The sequence below is a fragment of the Epinephelus moara genome, chromosome 19, assembly GCF_006386435.1.
Source record: "Epinephelus moara isolate mb chromosome 19, YSFRI_EMoa_1.0, whole genome shotgun sequence".
NCBI lineage: Eukaryota > Metazoa > Chordata > Actinopteri > Perciformes > Serranidae > Epinephelus > Epinephelus moara.
Window position 1 is genome coordinate 13,184,845 of NC_065524.1, and position 23,927 is coordinate 13,208,771.

The window sequence follows — 23,927 nt, forward strand, 5'->3', positions numbered from 1 at the left end:
CAATCTACTCCAACAGCCGCTTCTTACCCGGACGACTGGGCACTCACCTGGCCAAGCAACGAGTGGCGTCTATACACCAACACACACAAAAACACACACCTGCAAAAGCACATAAGTGGTGTGCTCTAATGTACATGTGCACAGTAACAGCGACTGTTGGTTCTACTCTCTGGATGCATCCGGTAAAGAGGCTTTGACTCACTGCTTCAGGTTCCACAGAACGGCCTTCCACCTCAGCTCTGCTGTGTCGAGCTTGACCAGAGACACAGACTGAAATTACACAGTGACTCACAGCTCCCACTGAGAGAAAAATATAATCATATTCTAATTGCTGATAGAAAGTGTTCTCCAGTGATCTGCCAGGACACTGTGATTAGACCCCCAGGGGGTGAAAATGGCTGCACGCAGTTATGCACACACTCAAATTTAGCACAAATAAATGCACACTTCCTATTTTAGCGTTTGATATTCATATTTAGTGGATGTGTTTATGTGCTCCGTGTGTGTTAAAATATTTCTATTCTGAATTCTGTATGCACGTGTGTGTATGTGTATGTGTGTGTGTGTGTGTGTGTGTGTGTGTGTCAGAGTGCATGTGGTGCTAACTGGCAGAGTTTGATTCTATGATGTGAGACTCCGGGGGATTAGCCATGCTCTCACATTACCGACAGTACTGGACTGGAAAATGAGAAACCATGCCATGATTTTGTCTAGTGTGGAGTACACACTTAAATGCACTCTCTCTCTCTCTCACGCAATAACCACACACACACACACACACACACACACCTAAATAAATGCCCAAAAGCATGCACGCACAGACAAACAAACTCACACCATTATTTCCTTGTGGTGCAAATTTTGTATGTGTGCAATAGCTTCAATAGCTAATACAACAATTACGAGATAAAAGTAATCCAAATAATTTGCCACTTTGAATAATCTCAGCATTACCAAAGCATAAAGAAAAGCACGGGTACGGATTTCATATTATCTATTGACAAACACATTTAAAGTTTTGTGTCATGAACAATGAAATGAAGGCTCATTTACGGAGAACAGTTTCCTCATTGAAATTCTCAACTCCACATACAAAAAGCAGGAGAGTGGAGACAGAGTGGGAAAAACAGAGAGGTTGGAAACAGGAGTGTATTGTGTTGCATGAGTGGAAAACATACATGTGTAGTTATTATGCGGGGATTGCCCAAGAGAACAGAAGAAATAAGGCATTTGATCTGATGAGTTCAATCGGGCGTGCGACAAGTGGATGACAATGACTTTCTCCGAGCAATGAGCTTTTGAGGACAGCCGAAGCAGGAGTTCTCCAAGTGTAATCGCCATGACTAAGCCAGTGACAACTGTTTTCTCTAGTTTGTGACAACACCATGGGGGCGCTGGAACATTCTAGTAATGTGATATGGCATGCAGCCAGTGCTCATAGTCTCGGGGCTAAGATTTTGTGTACTTTGCTAAATGTACACAAATTAGTGTCACTTTTAAGGATTACGCCTACAGGCAAATCATGTTGATGATGAGGTTTTAGTTATTGTCTTCAAACTACACTCACTTCTAAATCTAAATGAACAGCTTCTCGCATACACTGACTTGCTTGTGCACATGCTCATCTGTGCATTGACGCACACCCCCCTGTATGACAGCTACCAGTGCATTTGTATGTGTTTTTGTGTGTGTGATGCAGAGTGATAATGGCCCTGTGGGTGTCTTGCCATTGGCAGACAAGCTGCATTTCATGAATACTCAATGAACTAGTTTCATCAAAAGTTTTTCTTCAAAAAAAGGTTCAAGGACAAATATTCTAAGACAATACACGGCAGATGAAAGCAACTTGCTTTCTTGCCCAGGTATCACACTCTGTGTGGTTGACACAGCTGGTTAGACACACTTACACTGTTGCTTTCATGGCGTCCTCCACCTTGTTACAAAATGGTGTCTGTACAATCTTCTGCAGAGCAAGTCCAGTTTTCCAGTGGAGACTGTGGCCATAATGGCACACCCCTGAGAATTCTCAGAAGACTGAATTCAACTATGACTCAGTGCAGTACACTATAGTGTCAAGCGATCTGAGTCATTTAACTCTTACCTTTAATGTGACTGGGATTTAGGAAAAAACATCTTGCATGACAGAAAATGTCAGAAAGGATGGGGATACAATTGACCTATAGCTAAGCCCCGCCCTCAAACGCGGTGAGCCAGTCACAGTGCGTATAGCCATTCCCACACACTCGGACATTCTCTGTCTGGACGTCCACTGAAATGCATTACAGAAAGTCAGTTTTGTTCAGTTTTATGAGCTTTTTCGGAGATTTGAAGTTTAAAAAATACCTTGTGTCGTTTGACACAAGGTATTCCGAGAGGCTGGGCAACGGGGTGTATTTTTACCCTTTCCTAAACCACATCTCAACTGAGCAAAGTGTCAAAGTTTGTGAAAAAGTTTGAGGCAACATATTGTCACTTTGCTGGAAAGAAATATAAACTTATCTTTAACATCTCTAGCTAACGTTAGCTAAAGTTAGCCTAATGTTAGCTCCCAGCTGCGTTGTTCATTATGTCACCTCGTGGGAGTTCATTAGCCTATTTTGAGATAAGTGGGAGGGACAGCGGCTTTCCGTGTCTCCAAAAAATATGCCCTATTCATTCAGTGTTTACCCAACACGCTCAATACATGGACATGCAATGGCAAATTGTCATTAACTTATTATGTTATAAAAAACGATAAAAATATGGACTTACCCATGTTTAAAATGACCTGTTGAAGTGAAAAAACGAGTACTGACGGGAACAGACGAGTGGAGTCGATGTTTAACTGGCGCGGAGAGCGCAGGAGAAATGCGCTGCCTGTGTGGACAGTCAAGTGCCTGCGAGTACCCTCACAGGACTTCCGCGGCACTAACGCGCTCGGTGTGTCCTTAGCGTTAATTATAACAGCCAACTTATTGAAAAATGTCGGGTCTTAATCGGGCTCGGGCCCATAATTACAGTTAATTGGACGGGCCGGGCCAGTCCCGGACATAACGTGCACGAGCTCGGGCCAGGTTGGGCTGAATTTTTTGGGCCCGAACTGAGCTCTAAAAGGGCTCTAGTTAAACGAACGTTTACTTCTGGAGCTTAGCTTCATTAACTTATCTGTAATCGCAGAGATATCAAAGGTTTGCAAACGTTAAAAAGGCCGTTATCCTTTTTTCATATTCTGAGCCAAAAACCTTAACTTCAGTGGAACAATGCTGATCCTTTATCTTGTTGTCTTTGATGGTGATGGCAACGAGATGCGGTTTATCACACTTACACTGGGACCTGTAAATTTTGGCTTGTAATTTAAGCTTTTCATCAACCTTCTCAACAATAAAATGATGAATATATCCCTCCAATGCGTAGTTTAGGCCCTTTTGGTTACTTCTCAATGAAATCTGATTGGTTTTGTCCCCAAAAATCATCAATTGCCTCCTGCGAAATGCCGTGTACTGTGACACCGGCTATAGCGCTGGTCACTGAATGTTGATATTTTGTCCAAGTGAGTGGAGGGGGGCGTGGCTTAGCCATAGGTCAATTGTGTGGTTATCGTTTACATTCTGTTTACATCTCTGTAGGGTGGGTAATACTTTACCTAATGCTCTTCATCCGTGACCCCACATACCCATACAAAGTCGGTATGTTTTGTGTGAAAAAGGGTGTCGGAGATTTATGTTATCTGCCCAGTTGCCACCCTCTCTCCAAGTACTCTACCCAGTGAACCTGCAGGATTAGACCACAACCTAGGGCTGAGCAAAATGGCCCAAAATGTTATCAATATCAACAATTGTCACAATAAATGTCAAATCATTATTTCTTTCAAGTTTTATGGCTGATTTTTGCTCCTGAGTTAATGTCGAAGAAACCAGGTTCAAAAATTGTGGTTCAAACTATTCTTTATTGTCAGGACATGACAGACTCTTTCCAAACAGTGAAACATGTCACGTATCTGAGGTGGTTTCAAAACAATTATGATCAAAATGATGCCAATAAATAAAACAACAAATAGGCATAATATGCCTATGAGTTTAACATGCTCCCAGCCACAAGTAAGATATTATCTTACTTGTGGCTGGGAGCATGTTAAACTCTTTGTGCAGGCATTTTGTAAGTGTTTTAGCAGACAATGTAAAGAAAATAAATAGACAAACGAAAAATTTCACCTGCAGTCACTATTTTATGTAGTATTAAATGTACAGTATTATTTTCTGCCATTTCCCAATCAAAACTATGACAAAAGACCGATTTTGATGATACTGTGAAGTAGTGTGGGATCATTCATTGTTAAGCAACGACCATAGCTCATGAGAATCTATCTGACGTAACTCAGGCAAACATCATGTATACTGATGAGCCAATGTATTAAAGCTTTATTCACATTACGTGAAGTCCTGGTTATTCACGTTATGTCACTGTATTTTAAGGATGTAGCCGCAAGTAGTATGGGAGGTCGACTACCCATACAGCTGACTTGGCTTATGTTATGTGGTGAATTTAATTGTAGGGTAGCCCAGCGCTGTTATCCGTGGTCAAAACAAGCAAAATAAAAATAACTATGAGCATGCTGAACATTGTTTTAACATGATAGCATACACTTCAGTGTTGTAACCTACACATAAGCTGGGTGGCTCATCTCGTATTTTTCTTCTACTTTTTCGTCTTCTGTTTACTGGTGGCCACACCTAGCATTTAAAATGCATAGCATCTCCCTCTCCCGGTGTATGGGTAAAATTCTATCAATAATATCACAATTATGAAACATTTGTGGTTTATCTATTGACGAAAATTATTTTGAGATAGGCTACCTGTCATTGTTTTATCGCCAAGCCCCATTATGATCCCACACCTGCTTCCCACCTGCTGAAATGGTCGTGTTTTTGCAAAACACCAGACTAAGATTGGCGTACCACTTTCTGCACCTGAACAACAATCTCTGCAATAATGGGCACAAAGATGCAGCGTAATATCTCACCTCTTCTCACTAAGTAATTGTCCATTTATTATTGTACTTAGAACAAACTAAACTACACATTCCTGAGTGCTTCCTCTGTTGACTTTGGTTCCAGATGCCGCAGTAAAAGCTAAACTGATTCTCAACCTGCTCACAGACAAAGGCATCGATCCACAATCTTCAGGTCTTGTGGAAAATAATCAAACTCAGAGATATTGATTGCAGGCTTTGATCTGTCAGCTCAAGGTGTCACATTTTCTCTTTTCAACAGAACATTGAGCTGGCAGTGTAGTCTTATCTCTTCACTTTGTGTGTGCACGTGTGTGTGAGAATTTTTTTCTGTGTCTCTAAGAGTAGATTACAGTACTTGGGATTTACCCTACTATCTGATTTTTTATTTATATATTTATTTATTTTTTGCAGTTTGCTAGACGATCCAAATCTGTTTCTGCACGCTCTGTACAAAACAACAGCTGGCTGGAAGACAGAAGCAGAGGAAATTGGGTTTGGCATCTGGAAATGTGCTTGTTCAGAAGCAGATAGCTTAGGATAACATTTCTCAAAGCCAGCAGTATCCCCTTTATCCCGCAGATAAATGAAAATAAAGGAGAACCTCTAACACCAATAGATAAAGCTGGAATATATATGTTAGGGATGTAATGTTGCTAAAAAAAATTTGCTTTGAGGTGACAACAACTGCCGAATGAGATCAAGGGCGGAGTGGAGGATTCTGACTGAACCTTGGTAAATGTAATCTTATCTTTTCTTATTTTCTTCATTGCTGTTTTCTTTTTAACATATATACATATATATGTATATATATATATATATATATATATATATATATATCTTAGTAGTTGTAAGATATTTAATCTGGATTTCTAGTGTGAATTGCACAGTGCATGTAACAGTGGTATATTGACTGACCGAGGAATCTGTTTGGATTAAATCCAATGAATGAAGATGGAAACCAGTTGTATGAGACCTGTATCATAGCCCAGTGAGGTCTGGACTTGACTGTAAACACAACTGCTAGGCTCTACCGGAGTCGACTAGACTTTGAATTGTGTTGTGATCAGTGTCCCGCAGACTATCTGCCTCCTCCAAGAGATTACATAGCAACGGGCTGCGGAGAGCCTCAGAGCGTCTAATTGAAAACCCGGAGAAATCCCAGCGATGCAGCAGTCACAATAAGAGCTCCCCATAGAATAACAGGTATTAGCCTTGTCCATATTACAGCATGCCTGCTGATACGAGTTAGGTAGTATGGAATCAGAGCATCAGGGTGTAGCAGTACTGAAGGATAGAGATATGTGAGAAAAGGCAGAGGAGGGGAAATAATCGCCTTTACTACTTATCAGTTTGTCCAGGCAGGAAATGGCGTGGCCATACCTGTCTGACCTGTATGCTGGGAGAAGGCTTGTACACAAAGACAGTCATCTCCCTCAGATCCACTGCACTGGACAGGGTACAGACAGGGTGTTCACATGCTGTCCCAGACAAAGGCCAAGGAAGTCAGTGGATGCCTGTGGCTACGCTTTGTCTGTGCGTCAGTACAATATGTGGTCTCACTCCGCAGCCTCTGACAAACTTCAAAACAGTGTTGGATTTTTTTAGTAAATAGAAAAAAATGAGTTATCATCTTTTATCAATTTAGACAATTATTCTGCTTGGGTTGCTGCAAATTAAAATCCAATGCGGTCAGGCAAGAGAATGTGAGAACTAGGAGTTGGTTGGCATTGGGACAATATCTTTGCTGCAGTTTCCAACACGGAGACGATGCAATGAGAGAGGAAGAATCATCTAAAAGGAAAGAAAAGGGTAGAGATGGAAAAGGGCTTAAGATGGGATTAGTTGTGCTTGTGTGTGACAAAAGAGATAGAAACAAGCACACACAGATAAACAAGGGGCTGATATGAAAGGCTTGGGGGATGTCCTTTCATTCTGCAAGACGCTTGGCTGACTTTTATTCTGCTTGTTCTTACACTATCATTACAGCACAGTGGAGAGGCTACACAAAGTTTACACGAGGGCTTAACTCTTATCCTAACGGACAGCAATACTCTTGGACAAGACTTGTTGGCCTTTAACTCTCTGTAATAGGAATCACAGATAGACATGCTCTTTTTAGAGAGGTAAATTTTACGACTATTGGGCCCAAATTTGGGGTATTTTCATATTTCTTAAGAATCATACTGTGATTTGATCCCTTTTATTTTACCTTCTTCCTCTATCCCTCTATCTCGTTATGTGTATGTGTGTGTCCATGTAGCTAAGACATCCTCAGGAGCATGTATTGTGTGGACATTGTGCCAGAGTGACTCTGTCTGGGCTTTGGAGTGTCAGTCCCTCAAGGTTGCTGGTGTTGGTGAGACTGACCAAGGCTGTGTTGCTGCCTTGGTCGTCCTCAGAGGTGGGTTTGAGTGGATAATAGCAGATGTTTTGGGATTGTTTGCTGCTGGAGCTCTTGTCAAAAGCTACGCTGAAATACACTGTACCTGTGAATCCAAGCTCACTGCAAAAACCCATTGCTAAAACTGTTTTTTATTTGAAAACCACTAAGGCTCAACACACTACATGGTCTTTATGTTTTGTAAAAATGTATCCTTGGAGTAAGACTAGAACTGTTGCGGGAAAAGGTCACTTAACATTACCGACAGTGACTGGAGTCATAGCAACCAGTGAAACAAGACTGAGCAAGCAGATATTTGATTCCCTTAACACGTTGGTTGCTTCTCAAAAGAGATACCTGAGCACCTGTGGAATTCTTCTGCTATCCTTCCTGCATTTCCTAATGGGCCAATTACCAGCATGAGCCCAGTACAGAACCTTTAAACAGGTCTTTAATGCACATTTAGGATTGTAAGAGGCATCACTTGATATAATATTGCCAGTGGCCAAATTCGACTGACTCAGAAAATGTAATGAAGTGAAGATCTCATTTTTGTTACACACAAAATGTTAAGTCCTTTCAGGTGAGAGTTTCAGATGAGGGGAAGTGCATTAAGATTTTACTACTGCAATCACCATTCAAAACGTGCCTGTTCAGAACGGGCCGATTACTTGGCCCCTGGTATTGCAGCTTGTTCCTTTCTAGAGAACCTTTAATCCAAACTTCACTCTTGACACTGTGCCTCCTTGGTTCCTGAGCAATACACCTTCCATGAAATAGTTGCGCCTCGCATCAGTGCTAGAGTATGTGTGGTATTTGGGTGCAAAAGTATGAAGTCAATTGGATGAACAGTTGTTGAGAAAATCGAAGGACAGACGGACAGACAGACAGACAGACAGACAGACAGAGGCTCCTTCCATTTTAGTTTGATCACATATCAAATATTTGGCCAAACATTAGCAGTACCAGGAGAGAGCTCGGTAATAATGATAATTGCCAGAGCACCTCTATAACTTTTGTCCGATCAATAATGATTTGTCAGTGACTCTGCAAAGCTCTCTCAAATAAAAAGGCTTGCAGAAATTACACATTCATTAATCACTAAAATCTCTCACACTCATGATTTAGTTTCAGTCCAGCATGCCCCTAAGCAATCTAAGGCATACTAACATGATTACTGGTGGATTAGACGTGAAGAAACTATTATTTTTTATCTTGCTTGTTTCAATAGTTTGGGAAGTACACATCACATGGTTAATGCAGCTTTTAAGCTGGTCTTTAGGCTTTGATAATTATACTGTAAATCACAATTGAGACATGCAGGCGTTTACATCATTAAATAGAAGACTCACATTTAGGTGTCACTGTTTATAGGACAAGGAAATATAAGGAGCAATTACAGCAGCATCCAAAGTGAGGAGTATTAGGTCATTAAAAGGTCATTAAATCAGTATCACCTCCCCAATATATATGTTTGTTTAGGGCAACAAACACTGAAGGCACAGAGTGATATCCTTGTTTGTTCATGGTGGGAGAATTTGCTATTGTTGGAGCATTTTGGGTAAAAAAAAAAAAAATATACAAGCAGAAAGCTTACAGAAAGCTCTGATCAGTACTGAGCTTAAGCTTTTGATATATAATGAGACCAGTAGGTCAGAGGTCCAATAAGGGATACATCATACCAGAACCCCCCCCCCCCGAATCTCCTCCATCACAACAAACAATAACAACTGCAATATTGGAGGCAGAGCGCTGCTGTGATGCTATCTCTTGTACACATCAAATCCCAGATCCGCCCTCTGATTGGAGGAGGGAGAGGAAATCCTCATCTTGAGTCCCACAATCATTAGCATAAATCACAGCTGCAATTAAAACCTCGTTTATCTTAATTACTGAACTAATGAGACGAGTCCCGCAGGAGTGAGCTGCACTCTCTGAGGACACTCGGGGCGAGGAGCGGGAAGGCGTTGTGTGGAGTCACTCTTAAGTCTGCAAACAAGCACGCCCTCACACTAATTTGACTGCAGCACAGCACATGAGCCTAGATAGACAGAGACATATGGGAAACTACATATGTACAAGCACGCGCACACAGACACACAGACACACACACACACGCACAGAAAATCATCTGACAACCTTACCCTCCCACCTTTATCTACTGGCACTGCATCACCCTTCAACTTCCATTATCTATCAAACTTATAATGATTTTATCAAGCCTACAGGCTCCATCTCCATAAGGGCTTAGTGCGGTGCTATAACTCTTGATTTTGCAACGACTGGGAATACATCGCAACACCTAATTAATGTCTTTTTAATGCTCTTCTCCTCTAGAGCTTAACTCAGCCCTTCAACTTTGCAGCAAACACAACACACACAACAATACAACATGTGGCAGCAGATGGTAAGTAAGACTAAGTAGGTGTGTGCAGTGAATGGGAGCAAAGTGTTTATGGTGAGCTCCATGAAGAAGTGGGCTGGGCTGTGGACTGTGCACACATGCATTGAAAAACAGATACTCACAAATAATACATGACATGCTCACATGCGTGCACATGCACACATGGGGTCAAATTCCTTCGTTCAGCAGTGAGGTCAGGCAGTGACTCAGCAGATGGCAAAACAATGAATATCTTCATCACCCAAAATTCCCATGGTGCGGCAGTGCCAGCCCTTATCAGCCAGCTGGCAATACTGGAGGCACTGATGTTCTTCCATCCTGGCCATTCTGGGCTCGACAGGGGGCATGCAGAGTTTAAAGGATACAGTCTACGCGCTGTAATCCTCCCAGCTGGAGTTTATTTTCACTACACAGATCAATGTTTCAGACCTGAAGGATCTGCGAGGGATTGTTCGTCCTTCAGGATCGAAACCCTGATTGTGATGAAAATGACCACCCTACAGGGGTATTAAAGTGGCATTACATCAGCGACTGAGTCAAAAGTGTTGTGTTTTATTTTAACAGGAGAATGGAGGAGGAGAGGTAAGCAAACGGAAGCCGGCATCTTGCAGAAACTTAGTAAAACAGATGTCTCCTGACCGGAAGACATTTGGATCAAAAAGGTAAATATCAGGTGAAAAAGAGGCTCTTTCCCTGGAACAGTCATATCTATGCTGAAGACACAGTCACTGACTTCAATGCACACAAATAAGTCACAAGAGTTCAAATTTCAGTAATTTCCCATTATTTTATAGTCAAGTTAATATTGAGAAGCTATGTGGTAGCCATAAAGAGAGATACAATCTCCATTTCACCTTCTGACCTTTGAGTGCACAGTTCTAAACACCAAAAGAAACCAGATAATGCTACAGCAGCAGTGGTGCACCCAGAAATTTCTCATAGGGGTGGCCAGATGGGTGGCACACCAAAACCAAAAGCCATAACTGAATTTCATGAATTCTGTTATGCTGCTGAAGTATATAGGCTAGTTGAAAATCATGTAAATATGGAGAGTTAAGTTAATACGTACTGATACACTTTGGTTTACTATTTTACAGTTTATACTAATTATCTGATGTACATGGACTAATACCAGTACAGTTAACATTTTGAGTTCCACAATAATCCGGTTTTAATGTGTTATGTATCTGTATCAGTGATTCATTGTTCTACAAATGCTGGTTGTCCTTTTCTTTACAAAGACAAATATACAGCTTAAATTTGAAGGAGTACATTGATTGTAAGGAACAACTTACTAGCACTTTGTAAACTTAATGTCCTTTAATTCAAGCTCAATTTCCCATTGATGATACTTTTTCATGACGTTTTTATGAAGCTTCTTTTCTATGTTATGTTGCTTCTTGTGCAAAGCAAATTCCCCTTGGGGCAATAAAGGTTTAATTCATTCATTTATTCATGCCAAACATTCACTGGGAACCAGCCTCAGTTTTAGGGGACACTCATGGCTACCCATCAAGCCCATTTTCATTTAGATATCTTAAGTGAGCTATGGCACTTTTTCCCTCACCAAAATTTAGCTTAACTTTGAAGTGTCATACATCTCTCTTCCCAACAAGCTATGACATGGTTGGCAACACTGGATGCCTTAGGTTGTCTTGGTCACAAGATATCATCCATAACTTAATGCTACCTTAAATATGAGCATGCTGGAGCCTCTTAAAGACAGTCATATTGGTCTTCAATTGTTTTTGCCAGGGGGGGATGGTGGTGGTCCCAACCACTGTACCAGAGTGGGTGGACCACTGTGCAGCAGGACTAATATGGGAGCTTGTTATTGTCATTTTACTGAGCGGTGTTAACTGAGTTATGCTTAGTCTATAACAAACTTAGTGGAGTAATATAACCTGGTTACGGTGTAAACATGACAGCTGCATTAATCTGAGTTTTGACTAATCTATTTTTAATCACAGCAACAGAGTGCATGTACACTCTACAAAGTTAGTCCATTTCTCTTTAAGTCCTATCCATTGTAGATTTATTCTATTCATGTAGGTTCAACACAAGCTCAAAAGAATGACTGCAAATTAATTTATAAACAGCGACCGTAGGCAGTGCAGCAGAGTGCATTGGAAGGTTTTTCAGTTCAGATCTCAGAGGGAGGAGTTAATGAGTAATGTCTCCTGGTGACACTGAAGTCTCATTAAGTAAACCCCTCAGCAAGTAACATGGCTAAAAGGTTGAGAGTTAAACAGTGTGGCTGTGCGTGCGGTACAGCATGGACAGACAAATACACATAAAAACAACACCTCCGCTGACATGACCACTTTACCTACTTGCTGTTACTCCCCAAAACAGTCTCTGTCATTAAAAGTTTAATTAAATTGATTTCTTCATCCTGCAGTCCTACCTTACTTGGAATCATTTCTGTATATGCATGTCATTACACAGATAATACTAAATAACAACATACTTAATAGTGACAATCCTAGATATGGATCAACACCAAAATCTAACTTAAAGCTCCTTGCCCCAAGGTAAATCTGTCCACTGAGTTTCATGGAAATCTGTTTCGAGTTTTTGAGATATCCTCCTGGCAGACAGACAGACAAAGTAACTGGCAGGCACAAACATCCCATCCTTGGCAGAGGTAAGAAAACTCTTCAGGAGTATTAAAGCAGGATCACTGCTATAACCTTATCAGCAGCGTGCAAACTGTGGCTTCCTCTCGTCTCCTTTAAAGTCAAACTCTCAGGTATAGTTACACCAACACAAGTTATGGATTGTAGGAAGAGGCCCAATTTGGCGATCATTAGTGCTGACACTCTATTTCCGCGCCTTTTTCCAGAACTGCATGTGTGACATATCTAATAAAACAATCAAACAACACAAGTCGGCAACAACAGAATATCATGACATCACACTCTTCTGCCGAAGGTTAAATTTGTCACTCTGACAAACCATAATCCTGTTTTGATGGCACGAGCCAACTTGTGAATGATAACTCTAAATGAAGGCTGACTTCCGCACAACGGCACCAAACAGTGATTAATAACTGCTTACGGGTGAGCCTATTCTCCAATTCTGAGGCCGCTCTCTGCTGTTATTGACTGTTGTGCTTGATGAGACTTGTCTATTATTGCTGTGGGATTATGATAAGAAGTGATCGATTTCCCCTCTCTGTGCTGTGGATGTCAGATTGATTATGTGACTCAGACCTGAGATGATGGTGTAGCCGATGCCTCTCGGTCGGCCGAGATCCTGGTCAATGGCTGTTATCTTGCGCACTTCGTATCCCTGCAGAGGCATACACACACAAAACATACTGTATAAGCTGCATGTGATCTTCACAGTCACATTTATTAGCATTTCTACAGTAGATTCCGCTTTCATTTGACCCATTATCAGTGACAAGGAAACTAGTATCACTGTAAACAGCTACCTGCAAATGAAATAATCATTCCCTGTTGGATGGTTCCTGCACTTTGCCATGTGTACAAAATTGTGATGGCAGCCTTTATCATATTGTAAAAAATGTTGGCTTTCAAGATGGCAATGAATCAGTGAAATCTGTAACTGAAGCATCAACTTGGAGACAAAATATTTCCCAGTCAGATACTCGTTATCAAGAACAAGAACAGGAATAAACAAGAATGAGTACTTTTCTCCAACAAAGACACCAAATTATTCTGAAACATGAGAGGGCTGTATTTCAACTGGAAAGGGACAAAATTATTATTGAAACCCGAACAAAAAGGCAAACTGCATCACGGCAGACAAATCACAAACTTTTTTTTTATTATGGAGTGTTTTATTAGCATTTCATAGGGGTTTATTTCTCCTTTCATTGTTTCAAAACTCTCCAGCGGCGGCAAAGAGTCCGCAACTCGACAAAACCACAGTATGACAGTTGAAAAAAAAAAAAAAAATAGAAAAGAAAGAGAGAGAAAGCTGTTTGAAAAGTCTTTGATCCGCTGAGCTTTCTCAGCCTTCGTGCCTCAATCAGACACGGTGGTGATACTTAAAAACCCCTGTGCTGCAGTGAGAGATGGAGGGACCCTCCCTACTTCCCGTTTTCCTTCCTTCTCTCCTACTCCTACCGTCCTTTGCTCCCTCACTTACCCCCCTTTAGCTCTCTACTCACACCAAAGCAAGCTGCCTCCCATTGATCCTGCAAATTGTGTCTTAGGCGTGTTTATGCTCCATTTCTGCCAAAGCATCTCCTGTCATTGACCAATTACAGCAGAATCAATTACAAGCCTTTTAGAGAGACTGATTCACACCAATCACTAGCTGAGAGGGAAACACACACACACACACACACACACACACACACACACAGAAGATTTAGGAACAGACTAGGAGAGAAATAAGGGACAGAGAAAGCAAGTGAGGAGATGAAGTGATGCTGAATTAATATGAGCAATATTCTCGAGCTGTCCACACAAGTGGAATATGTTCAATCAACCATCAAAGATACAATCCCCTCTCCTGCAAACACACACATACACACCCACACATACACCAACACATCTCCCCATTCCAAAGCCAACCCCCCTCTCCCCCTCCTCATCCTTTCATTTCTATCTATACAGTGCATTACCCCCCCCCCCTCAACCCATTCTCCCTTTCTCCTCATTGATTTGACAGCCAAATTGTGTTTGTCCTAGAAGGAGCTTAAACGTCAGTCCAAGCAGCATGAATTCACAGCTACAACAGCTGAAAACCCTGCCCTGTGATTTCATCTGAAAAAAGAAATATTTTCTTCTACTCCTTTGTCAAAGTTCTCTACGGATGACGGGTTGATTGGCTGGAGAAAAAGAGAAAGACAGACACAGAGAAACAAACAGGAACTGAGAGGCAGAAAGGGGGGGGGGGGATCTCCATGCATGTGAGTGTGTGTGCACTCACACCTTTGAGAAATGACCTATGACAGGGATCCAAGTTTGATATCCCTTTACGTGTAAATGTCATGGGCCTTGAGAACAGTTGACACTCGTTCCGTCACTGTACGCCCTCAGCTTATCACTGCCCAACACTGCCTAATGGAAATGACACATGCCTGTTAGAATAGCACATGAGGGCATCGGAAGTGTGTGTGTGCAGTGGCACTGCTGGCCTGTGTTTCTGTGTCTTTCTGTCTCACTATAAACACTGTTGTTATCCTGTCTCTATCTGTTGTGGGGGTCAAAGGGGCTCGGCAACAGATTTTGGTTGCATGCCTGCCGTGACCTCCTCCCACAGTGTCGCAGTAATGGGATTATACACTGCCCCCTACTGTTAGAGGCAAGAGCTACAACACTCCGAGGCAGTATTACTGAAGCTTAACGCTGCTCAGCTGCTGTGAGAAATCTGGAATCCACTCACTAATGTCAACTTTGTGATCCAACGTAATGCTGCTCTTTTTTAACTCTCTCCTCTTTATTTCGTCATCTAACTTTTTCTTCTCACCTTTTCCTATTTCACCCCGACATCTCTCTTTCTGCCCCTTCGCACCTCCCCCTCCTCTCCCTCCTGCTGTGACCTTCCTGGTGACAGTTGATGAATCAGAGAGTCGGGGAGACACCGGGCGTCGACTCCGTCACGCCCCGTTAATATGCATGCAAATGTAGCACTTGACATTTCTACTACAGCGCATGCAGGCTGAGGGAGGGAGGACGAGGGATGTGCGGGTGGGTGTTTGAGTCAGGGGGGGTCTAGGTTGGGTGAGTCAGGGGAGAGAATGTGGGAGAGGCAGAACAAAGCTGATGGAGACAGAGAGAGAGAGAGAACAGAAATAAGGACGGACAGTATTATGCCCCTGTGTGTAATTCCCCCTCTACGAGTGGAAACATCAATAGCTGGACCATTAGCCACCTGGGAACCGAGTTTAGAGGGCTGAGTCAGGGGAGTGAACATAATGGTGTACAGGGAAACAGACACTCAGTGTATTAGATACCCATTACAAACTGACTTGCAATAAAGACAAAGGTAAGGTCATGGGGAGACTCTACTGCTTAGTACTTCATACAATACAAAGACTTCATACTTCACACACATACTGAGCACATGAGGAAGCATGCGGAGATAAATCCTATAGCCCCAGTGACCTTTGCTAGAGGCCTCACATCCCTGAAGCACCACTGTAAATCTCCCTCAGTAATTACAGTCTCCAACACTTGCAGTGCTGTATGTAGGGGCCTGAGGCAGAGTTTGGATGTGTGTGGGTTCCTGGGGGGGGGGCTCAGGAAGCAGGATGAGAGGTGAGACATCCTGCCCTGATAATAACTCAGGGACTGATTTTTAACCATATTTCTTTTGCACCTGCTCCAAACACCTCCTGAATAATCAAAGAGGAGTATGAACATGGGACAGGAGGAGCTGGAGATGAGCAATGAGGTAGAAAATAAGTGGAATATGTTGGCAACAGAGAAGGATGGGGGAGAAGGAAATGGACAGATTACAGGATTTCACATAAAAGCTGCATGAATAGGATACAAGCTGTGACAGTGTGATGTCAGGTGGGATTGTATTACTGACCAGGGGAACATCCTCTTCTATGTTGGTACTGTAGGGCAGATTGGTGAAAATGGGATCCATGTCCTGGACATCAGTGATGGTGATAGCTAAGTTGGCAAGCCGGGACAGAGGTCTCACTTTGTCTTGATCCTAATAGAAACAGAAGTTCAGTATATGCTGAGTATAATTTGACTTGTGTTGCGTTAAAATGTCCTAAAAGAGAATTTCTGTGTTGTGTATGCTGACCGTGGCATTGACAGTGAGCTGGTACGCTGAGGTTGTCTCGTAGTCCAGAGATTTGATGACTGTGACGGTACCTCGGGCCCCGTCGATGGAAAAGAAGGGAGAGGGAGGCTGGAAGGAGAAGAGAACGCTGCCTCCAGTGCCCTGGTCGGGATCTGTGGCATTCACCATGAACACCGATCTGCCCACTGGTGTATTCTGAAAGACAACACACACACATTTGTACTGATTGACACTGTGGTAGGCCTCTTTATTTTTAAAATAAAAAACGTTTGGGATCAATACTAATAAACTACTGCTGAAGTAAGGGCTAAAATTATGACCTTCTCTGGTTAACACAGAATTCTTAACTACATATCCACAGATTACAATTTGATTAAATCATCAGTTTTGGAATACAATCTCCAAGTTTTGATTGGGAATGTGCATATTTTTCCCCTGCAGCTACTCCCCCAAATCATGATGGCACTTAAGAACTTTTGGTCAATCTTGTCTCACCTTGTCAGTAAATACAAGCCTTGCCTATCTGTGTTACCTCCTAAATTGCCTTGGGTATCTAAAAGCTAAGAGTTAAGAAATATCAACTGGGCAGAAAAGCTGCATGATGTCATATCAGAGCACTGTTCGTCTTGGTCATGGTCAGTGTTGAAACCTGGCGAGTGGAAAAAACAGAGGAGCCCACATAAAGAAACAGAGTCCTCAGGTATTGCAGAGCCACTTGTCTGTAAGTTTGAGGAACATCCTCATTAATTGGAATTTTATCTCAAAACAGCCACACACACAATTAATAAGAAATGAGAATGCCCACAGATACAAGAAAGAAAAGGTTGTACTGGACGACTGGAGGTTTTTCCGGTATGTTACTCAAAAGAAAACGCTTGCACGAGGTCCCTATTCTCTCCCTCTCTTTGTCTCACACACTCACCTGCGTGCACACAAACACAGTCCTGAGTGTGTGGCCTTGTTTACTGCAGGGGAGAGCGTGACCACATGGGGAGGTCATGGTGTTAGACTGAGCTGGGCCTTGAGCCAAAGCTAAAGTGACACAGTAAGAGAGCAGTTGACCCTGCAGTCTGTCTGCACAGGTGTCAGGGGAGTGTGGAGGTGTATTTGCATGTGTACATGCTACCTTGTGCTATTGTCTCAGTGTGACAGAGTCCATAAAACTGTGTGTTTATGTGTGACTGTCTGGCTTGGAACATGTGTATGTATGTTTGCTTGGTCAGTATGAACATGTGGCATGAGACGTATGTACTTGTGCAGCAAAATGTGCATGTGTGACTCAAACCTGTTGACCCACTGCAGTCTCAAGGACGGGGTTGCCATCACCAAGGTAACAGGAAAACATAACAGCCAAGTGAGGCAAATTGTCTCTGTCTACATGACTCTACATTACATCTGCTGCACATTCACTTCCGCAGTCTTTCTGCTTCTGCCATTCTTCTCGCTCAATTTCCTTCCCTTAGCTTTCTCCCACTGGTCTCTACACATGCATGAGCAGCGCTGCAAACTGGTCTGTCTAACCAGATTAAGCCAGATAGCCACATGGGAATTGAGGGACAGAAAGAGAAGAGGGATCCAAGTAGTGTAGCTGCAGGGGAAGACGAGGAGAGCAACAGATGCCAGAGAGAGCAACAGATATCACAGGGCTCAGTTACTCAACCTTGGAGCTGGAACTCCCATTGTGTCCTCTGATATTTGCAGACAGTGTCACAGGTTATTCCTGTGAGTCATCTCAACAAATTTAATGTATTTTAGATTAAAATAAGCAGATCTGAAAGTCTGAATTCCTACTGTATATCAGGGTTTTGCCTGCTGGTTTAGATCTTAGGTGGGTAAACCTCAAAACTCCAACAGTCATTCTTAAAGGGACAGTTTACCCCGAAATTAAAAAAATACATGTTCTTCCACTTACCTGTAGGGCTTTTTATCAACATAGATTGTTTTGTCTCCCCTCTCTAAAATATAATGCAACTAGATGTCACTCAGCTTGTTGTGCTAAAAGCACCTAAAAATAACTCTGAAAAACTGTAAGAACTCTCTTTGTACCAAACAACTCGCCAGCCGTGTTACATGCTAGCTCACCTAGCACCACTGAGCTAGCTGATGTTACATCTCAGCTGAGGAGGATGCCAATAACGTTTACATCTTGCGCTGTCAAAAGCACCAACCTCTTGACCATGAGTAGATGTATTTTTGACTTTGGGGTGAATGGACCCATTCAGTGATTTTTAGTGCTGGTGGAAAAGCATCGATTGTGGCTACAGGTGTGAAAGTAGACAACAAGCAAGTAGGAAGCCCCTCTTTAGGGCTGGGTATCGATTCAGATTTTCCAGATCGATTCGATTCGATTTTCAAGGACTCAGTTCGATCCGATTCACGGTTCGATTCGATTCAATTCAATTCAGTTCAATATCGATTCAGTCAAGTATATTTCAATTATGATACAAAATTTGCTTGGATATTAAGATATTTTCTGAGAACTAACAAAGTATATTTAACAAGGAACCCTCTGACCTGGTGCATTACTATTAAAAATACTGTTTACATTAAGAATTGACCCCAAAGCAGTACATTAGTCATCATGTACTTTTATTTAACATTACCTGACACATACAAAATAAATATTTTAAATTAAATCTAATCACAAGGCAGACAATTTAAATGAAGTGGCTACAAAAAATGTAAACAAAGGACATCCACAAGTTTGCTGCCTGTAACCGTCTTATAAAGCTTTTGTGCAATACACTACAGTGGTTGTGATGCACACATTGACTGTATCAGAAGAGAAACAATATACGTAGGTGAACCCTGCAGCAAAGTGAACCCTCTTCCTCAGAGAGGATCTTTGCCTCCCAGTTTGTTCCTGGCGGCAGAGCAGAGTGAACCGTCTTTCTTCTCAGAGGATCTTTGTCCCATGAGAGCAGGCACTAACAGCTCCATGTCCGCAGTGTAAACAACTTCGCTGGCAATTTGACAGTCACTAGAAGCACATTATGACCCTTTGTAAAAGTTTCTGTGTGGTACTTGTGTTGTACATGAGCTAACGTTAGCGGCTAAGGAAGGACTGAGAGGCTGTCCGGTGTGTGTGTGTGTCTGAGAAGCATCAGTACGTTAGCTTGTTAGCCGTAACGTTAGCCTTGCTGTTTGTCATGCCATGCCCATGTGTTTACTGCTACAGAGAATTAATAAATCTTTGGTTTATTTGCACAACGTCGCCTCTCTGCCGTCTTTTATCACGCTTGCTAACGCTAAGTTAACTTTACCAGCAGATCTGTATGAGGCACAAACTGAGGCTACAGTTAGCAGTGTGCTGATGCTTAGTGGTATTTCTTAATCTTTTTCTGTGAAACTATTGTGCATTTAATAAACATGCATACATTATTAGCATTATATTTTTAGGGGAAAATGCGAGTGAAAATACTCGCACCGTAGACCCATGCCTTCAGTGGACGCGCTCCCACCATTGTTTGCTGCTCTGTCTTCATTCAGTATCCGGCCGTCTCGTGAGATCTCTCACCATGACCTCAGGTGCTAAATGCTGATATCGCGAGACTACCTGGGTTGCTAGTACTGCAGGCTGCTGCAGTCTGCTACCGGCTGTACAACACGTCCACGGAGGAAAATAGTTATAGTAAAAGATCGATTTTTTTAATTAATGAATCGATTTTGTGCCATTTAAAGGAAAAACGATTCGAATCGATTAAATCGATTTTTTCAACCCAGCTCTACCCCTCTTATTGTCGAAGTAAAACTCTCTATGAGAAAAAGACAGAGGTACCAAAACAACAACAAGACTCAACAGTCTCTAGCGGACTGGTCATTTTGCCATCTTCTGCTATCCTCTGGTCACCGAGAGACTCAGCACTTAAAATGTAGCCAGATCAAACATCAATGAGAGTTGCGGAGTGAAGGAGCAGAGTTACTAATCCACTCCTCCACAACAATAACTGCATTTGAATAAACATCTAAGCTGCAGTTCTCTGATATATTTATTATGCTTGTCAAGTTGTCTGCTTATGAGGGAACTGGAAACACCTGTAAAAAGGTACCCCAAAGCCTGCAGCATGACACTGGAGCACAGGCACAAATTAAATGGATAAAAATACACAAAATCAAACTCTGGGTGAATGATTTAAATATTCCTGCTTGTACTTGTTTGTGTGTCAGCACTTGTATACCTGTACGTGTGTCTGGCATGGGTGTCTGCTTTATCAACTTTGCTTTGATGTCAAGGAGGCAGTTTGATAGTTGAGCATTAGGTGTGTGTGTGTGTGTGTGTGTGTGTGTGTGTGTGTGTGTGTATACCTCTTTTTGGAAAGAGGATGAGATCTGGATGTGTGTGGGAAAAGTGTGTGATATGACGTATCATTTTACTCCCCTGAAGCACGCCAGTTTCTATCTCTCTCTACACAGCAGTCTTTGAAACAATGACTCATTAACACCTCCCAGTGTCAAATGCCACAAGCTTTAGTAAATAACGTCACACACTCAAATAAGTAAACACACACACCAGTTTTGATCTCACAGATTTGACAGTGCCACGGTGTTCAAAGCAGTTGAAGCAACAACAGTTCAAAGCCTTGCTGAGGAGCACAGATGACCAACTCTTAACAGTATGTGTCAGTGTGCCAGTGTGGTACTTCCGATGTGTGTGGCTCGTCTGTGTGCAGGTGTTGATCATCTTTGAGCTGCTATTAGACTGCCTGCTTACAGAATCATAACATAACCATTACCCATTCACCTTATTCATTCTTATCTTGTTTTCCCTTTATCCCCCTGGAAGACTCTGAAGGTCAAAATGCTGTCTTTGGATAAGTGGTGCATTTCAATACTAGGAGAAAAACAATAAAGCAACCTATTTAAAGAATTGCCTCGGATCTCCAGTGATTCATGATGAATTTCTCTGCATTCCAGCAGTCCATGAGTACAGACAGCACACTCCAGCACTACAGCCTCGTAATCAGAGTGCAAAGAGCCATCAGACATACAGTCTTCTGCCTGGCCTTTTGTAACCTCCACTGGGTCTCAATAGCCTCGCCATCAGGCCATTGATTGGACCCGTGTGATGCCGATTACAAGTCAATGTGGGTGACCAGGCGCAAAATGCAAGGCAGTGAATCCCTCTGTTTTTATTGTCCTATAAGACTGTCCAATTACTTCTCCATAAACGAGTCACTCAATAAACAATGCCCAGCAAGGCCTGGCGAGACCAGTGGCTGCTAAACTGGGTTACCACTGCGTACTGGTTGAGAAGCACTGTACTGTATGTGTCACTACCTATTCCTTCACAAGTGCAAAAGCCAATTGGTTAGCCATGGCTCATATTCCTGCATATATGCCTTGACAGTGCTTTGTAGCTTTTGAATAAATGAGGGCTATTTCCCATGGGAAGCAGAATGTTAAGTGGTGAGACAGTTGGAGAGGGATGAAGAGAGTTCCCTGCTGTGTCTTATCTGAAGTGCACTGCAGGAATCGCCCTCTTCTCCCTCTGAGAGCTACTCCTTATGGAAAGAGAGGAGGCGAGGCGTACTGTAGAGTACATAGAGATAGAGATTTAAAGGGAGAGCATGCAGTGTTTATTGGAGACCATTCAGCCCCCTTGTTGTGTTATAAACCTAATTGAGGATCCATTCAAATTTGGCCCTTAATTCACTCTTGATACTTGCATTATGATGCAATATGCATTTTTCTAAATGTATTAATACTGAACTACAAAAGTACCTAATTTACTCTAGTATTTAAACCCATCACTTTTACACTTCCATTTAATGTTTTGTTGCACATGATCCTTCTATTTGATCATCACTGAATTGTGTCCAGAACTTGATTAAAAGCCATCTGTGAGAAATTCAGTAGACTGGACATGAATAAAAGACACACACCATTATAAACAAGGTCTCTTTGTTCATAGTACATAGCAAGAAAACCCTGAAAGCCCTCAAGTCCAAGGAACTTTCAGTCAAGGTCCAAGATATAATTGTGTCGAGGCATAGATCCATGGAAGAGTGTAAGAAATTGCTAAATCAATGAAAGCTCCCAGGAGCATGGTGGGTATCATACTGTATAGGAAACGCCATGAATTTTCTGAGAGCTGGCCCTATAGCCAAAGTCAGAAAAATGGGCATCAAGAGCACTAGTCAGGCAAGTGACCAAAATCTCAATGGCCACTCCAACAGGGCTTCCAAGATTCTCTACAGAGATGGCAACAAGAGCCTGTTTGAGGGATTGGCATCACTGCAGCATTTCATCTATCAGACCTTCACAGTAGCATCGCAAGATAGAAGTCACACCAGACGTAACACATAATAGCTCATAAGAAGTTTGCCAAACAGCACTTGCAAAACAGAATGAAAGAAAACTTTTGGCCTGGTGAGACAACATATCCCTGAATGCTGCATTCCACATCATGCCACCATCATACATCTGGTGAAAGCCACAGTGCAGTTCATCATTTGGTTCATACAGTATCATTCCAGTGTAGCATGGTGCTTTATTGCTTGCTGTGTGAATGGATTTTTCTGAGGTGCAGAGACAGATCCTTGAAGAAAACCTACTAAAGAATGCATTCAACCAAAACCCCATGTTTTAGTACATGAAGTCACACAGTGAAGACGATGCTGGATTGGCTTCAGATGAAGTCTGAATGACCTTGAGTGGCCCCATAGTGAACCCCAATATAAACAGTGGGTGACAACTGAAGACCACTGATGCACTCAGTCCTTATGACAGACTGCTTGATGGCTTTGCAAGGAAGAATGGGATTACATTAAAGAGATACCTCAGAAGACCAATGCTGAAGCTGGAAGTGCTGCCAAAGGTGGGTCTACAAAACAATAAAACTGTTGTCCATTTTAACTTTGTAACATTAGAGTAAGGAAGTCATATTTAAAATAAAAATAGAATAAAAAGAGTGAAAGTCTGATCCTGACCTGTTGTAAATACCAACCCTTTGTCACATACCTCAGTGTGTGATAGATGCCAAAGGCACCCTTTAACACCAATATAAACTCATCCATGGCAATCCTTGACGCTGAGAGCAACGGATGTACTAACCCTATGGGCCCTAGGTGTTTTTGGGGTATTTTTANCATTAGAGTAAGGAAGTCATATTTAAAATAAAAATAGAATAAAAAGAGTGAAAGTCTGATCCTGACCTGTTGTAAATACCAACCCTTTGTCACATGCCTCAGTGTGTGATAGATGCCAAAGGCACCCTTTAACACCAATATAAACTCATCCATGACAATCCTTGACGCTGAGAGCAACGGATGTACTAACCCTATGGGCCCTAGGCGTTTTTGGGGTATTTTTACTGCCTTTACTTTTAAGCTCATATCACAGTCATTCTAAAGGCTACATACACATGCTATATCTTGTTTTTTTCAGGACAATCTGGGCTAACCAGATTTGCC

General features: G+C 42.1%; 1 protein-coding gene across 1 annotated transcript in view; it reads right to left on the reverse strand.

Moving 5' to 3' along the window:
- The window catches only part of cdh23 (cadherin-related 23), a 206,229-nt gene that overhangs the window by 102,563 nt on the left and 79,739 nt on the right, over positions 1 to 23,927 (reverse strand). The window contains exons 7-9 of the mRNA XM_050070372.1: positions 16,516 to 16,710; positions 16,291 to 16,419; positions 12,990 to 13,068 (exon numbers count right to left, since the gene is read on the reverse strand). Of these exons, the coding sequence (XP_049926329.1) occupies positions 12,990 to 13,068; positions 16,291 to 16,419; positions 16,516 to 16,710 (403 nt within the window). The remainder of the gene's footprint in view (positions 1 to 12,989; positions 13,069 to 16,290; positions 16,420 to 16,515; positions 16,711 to 23,927) is intronic.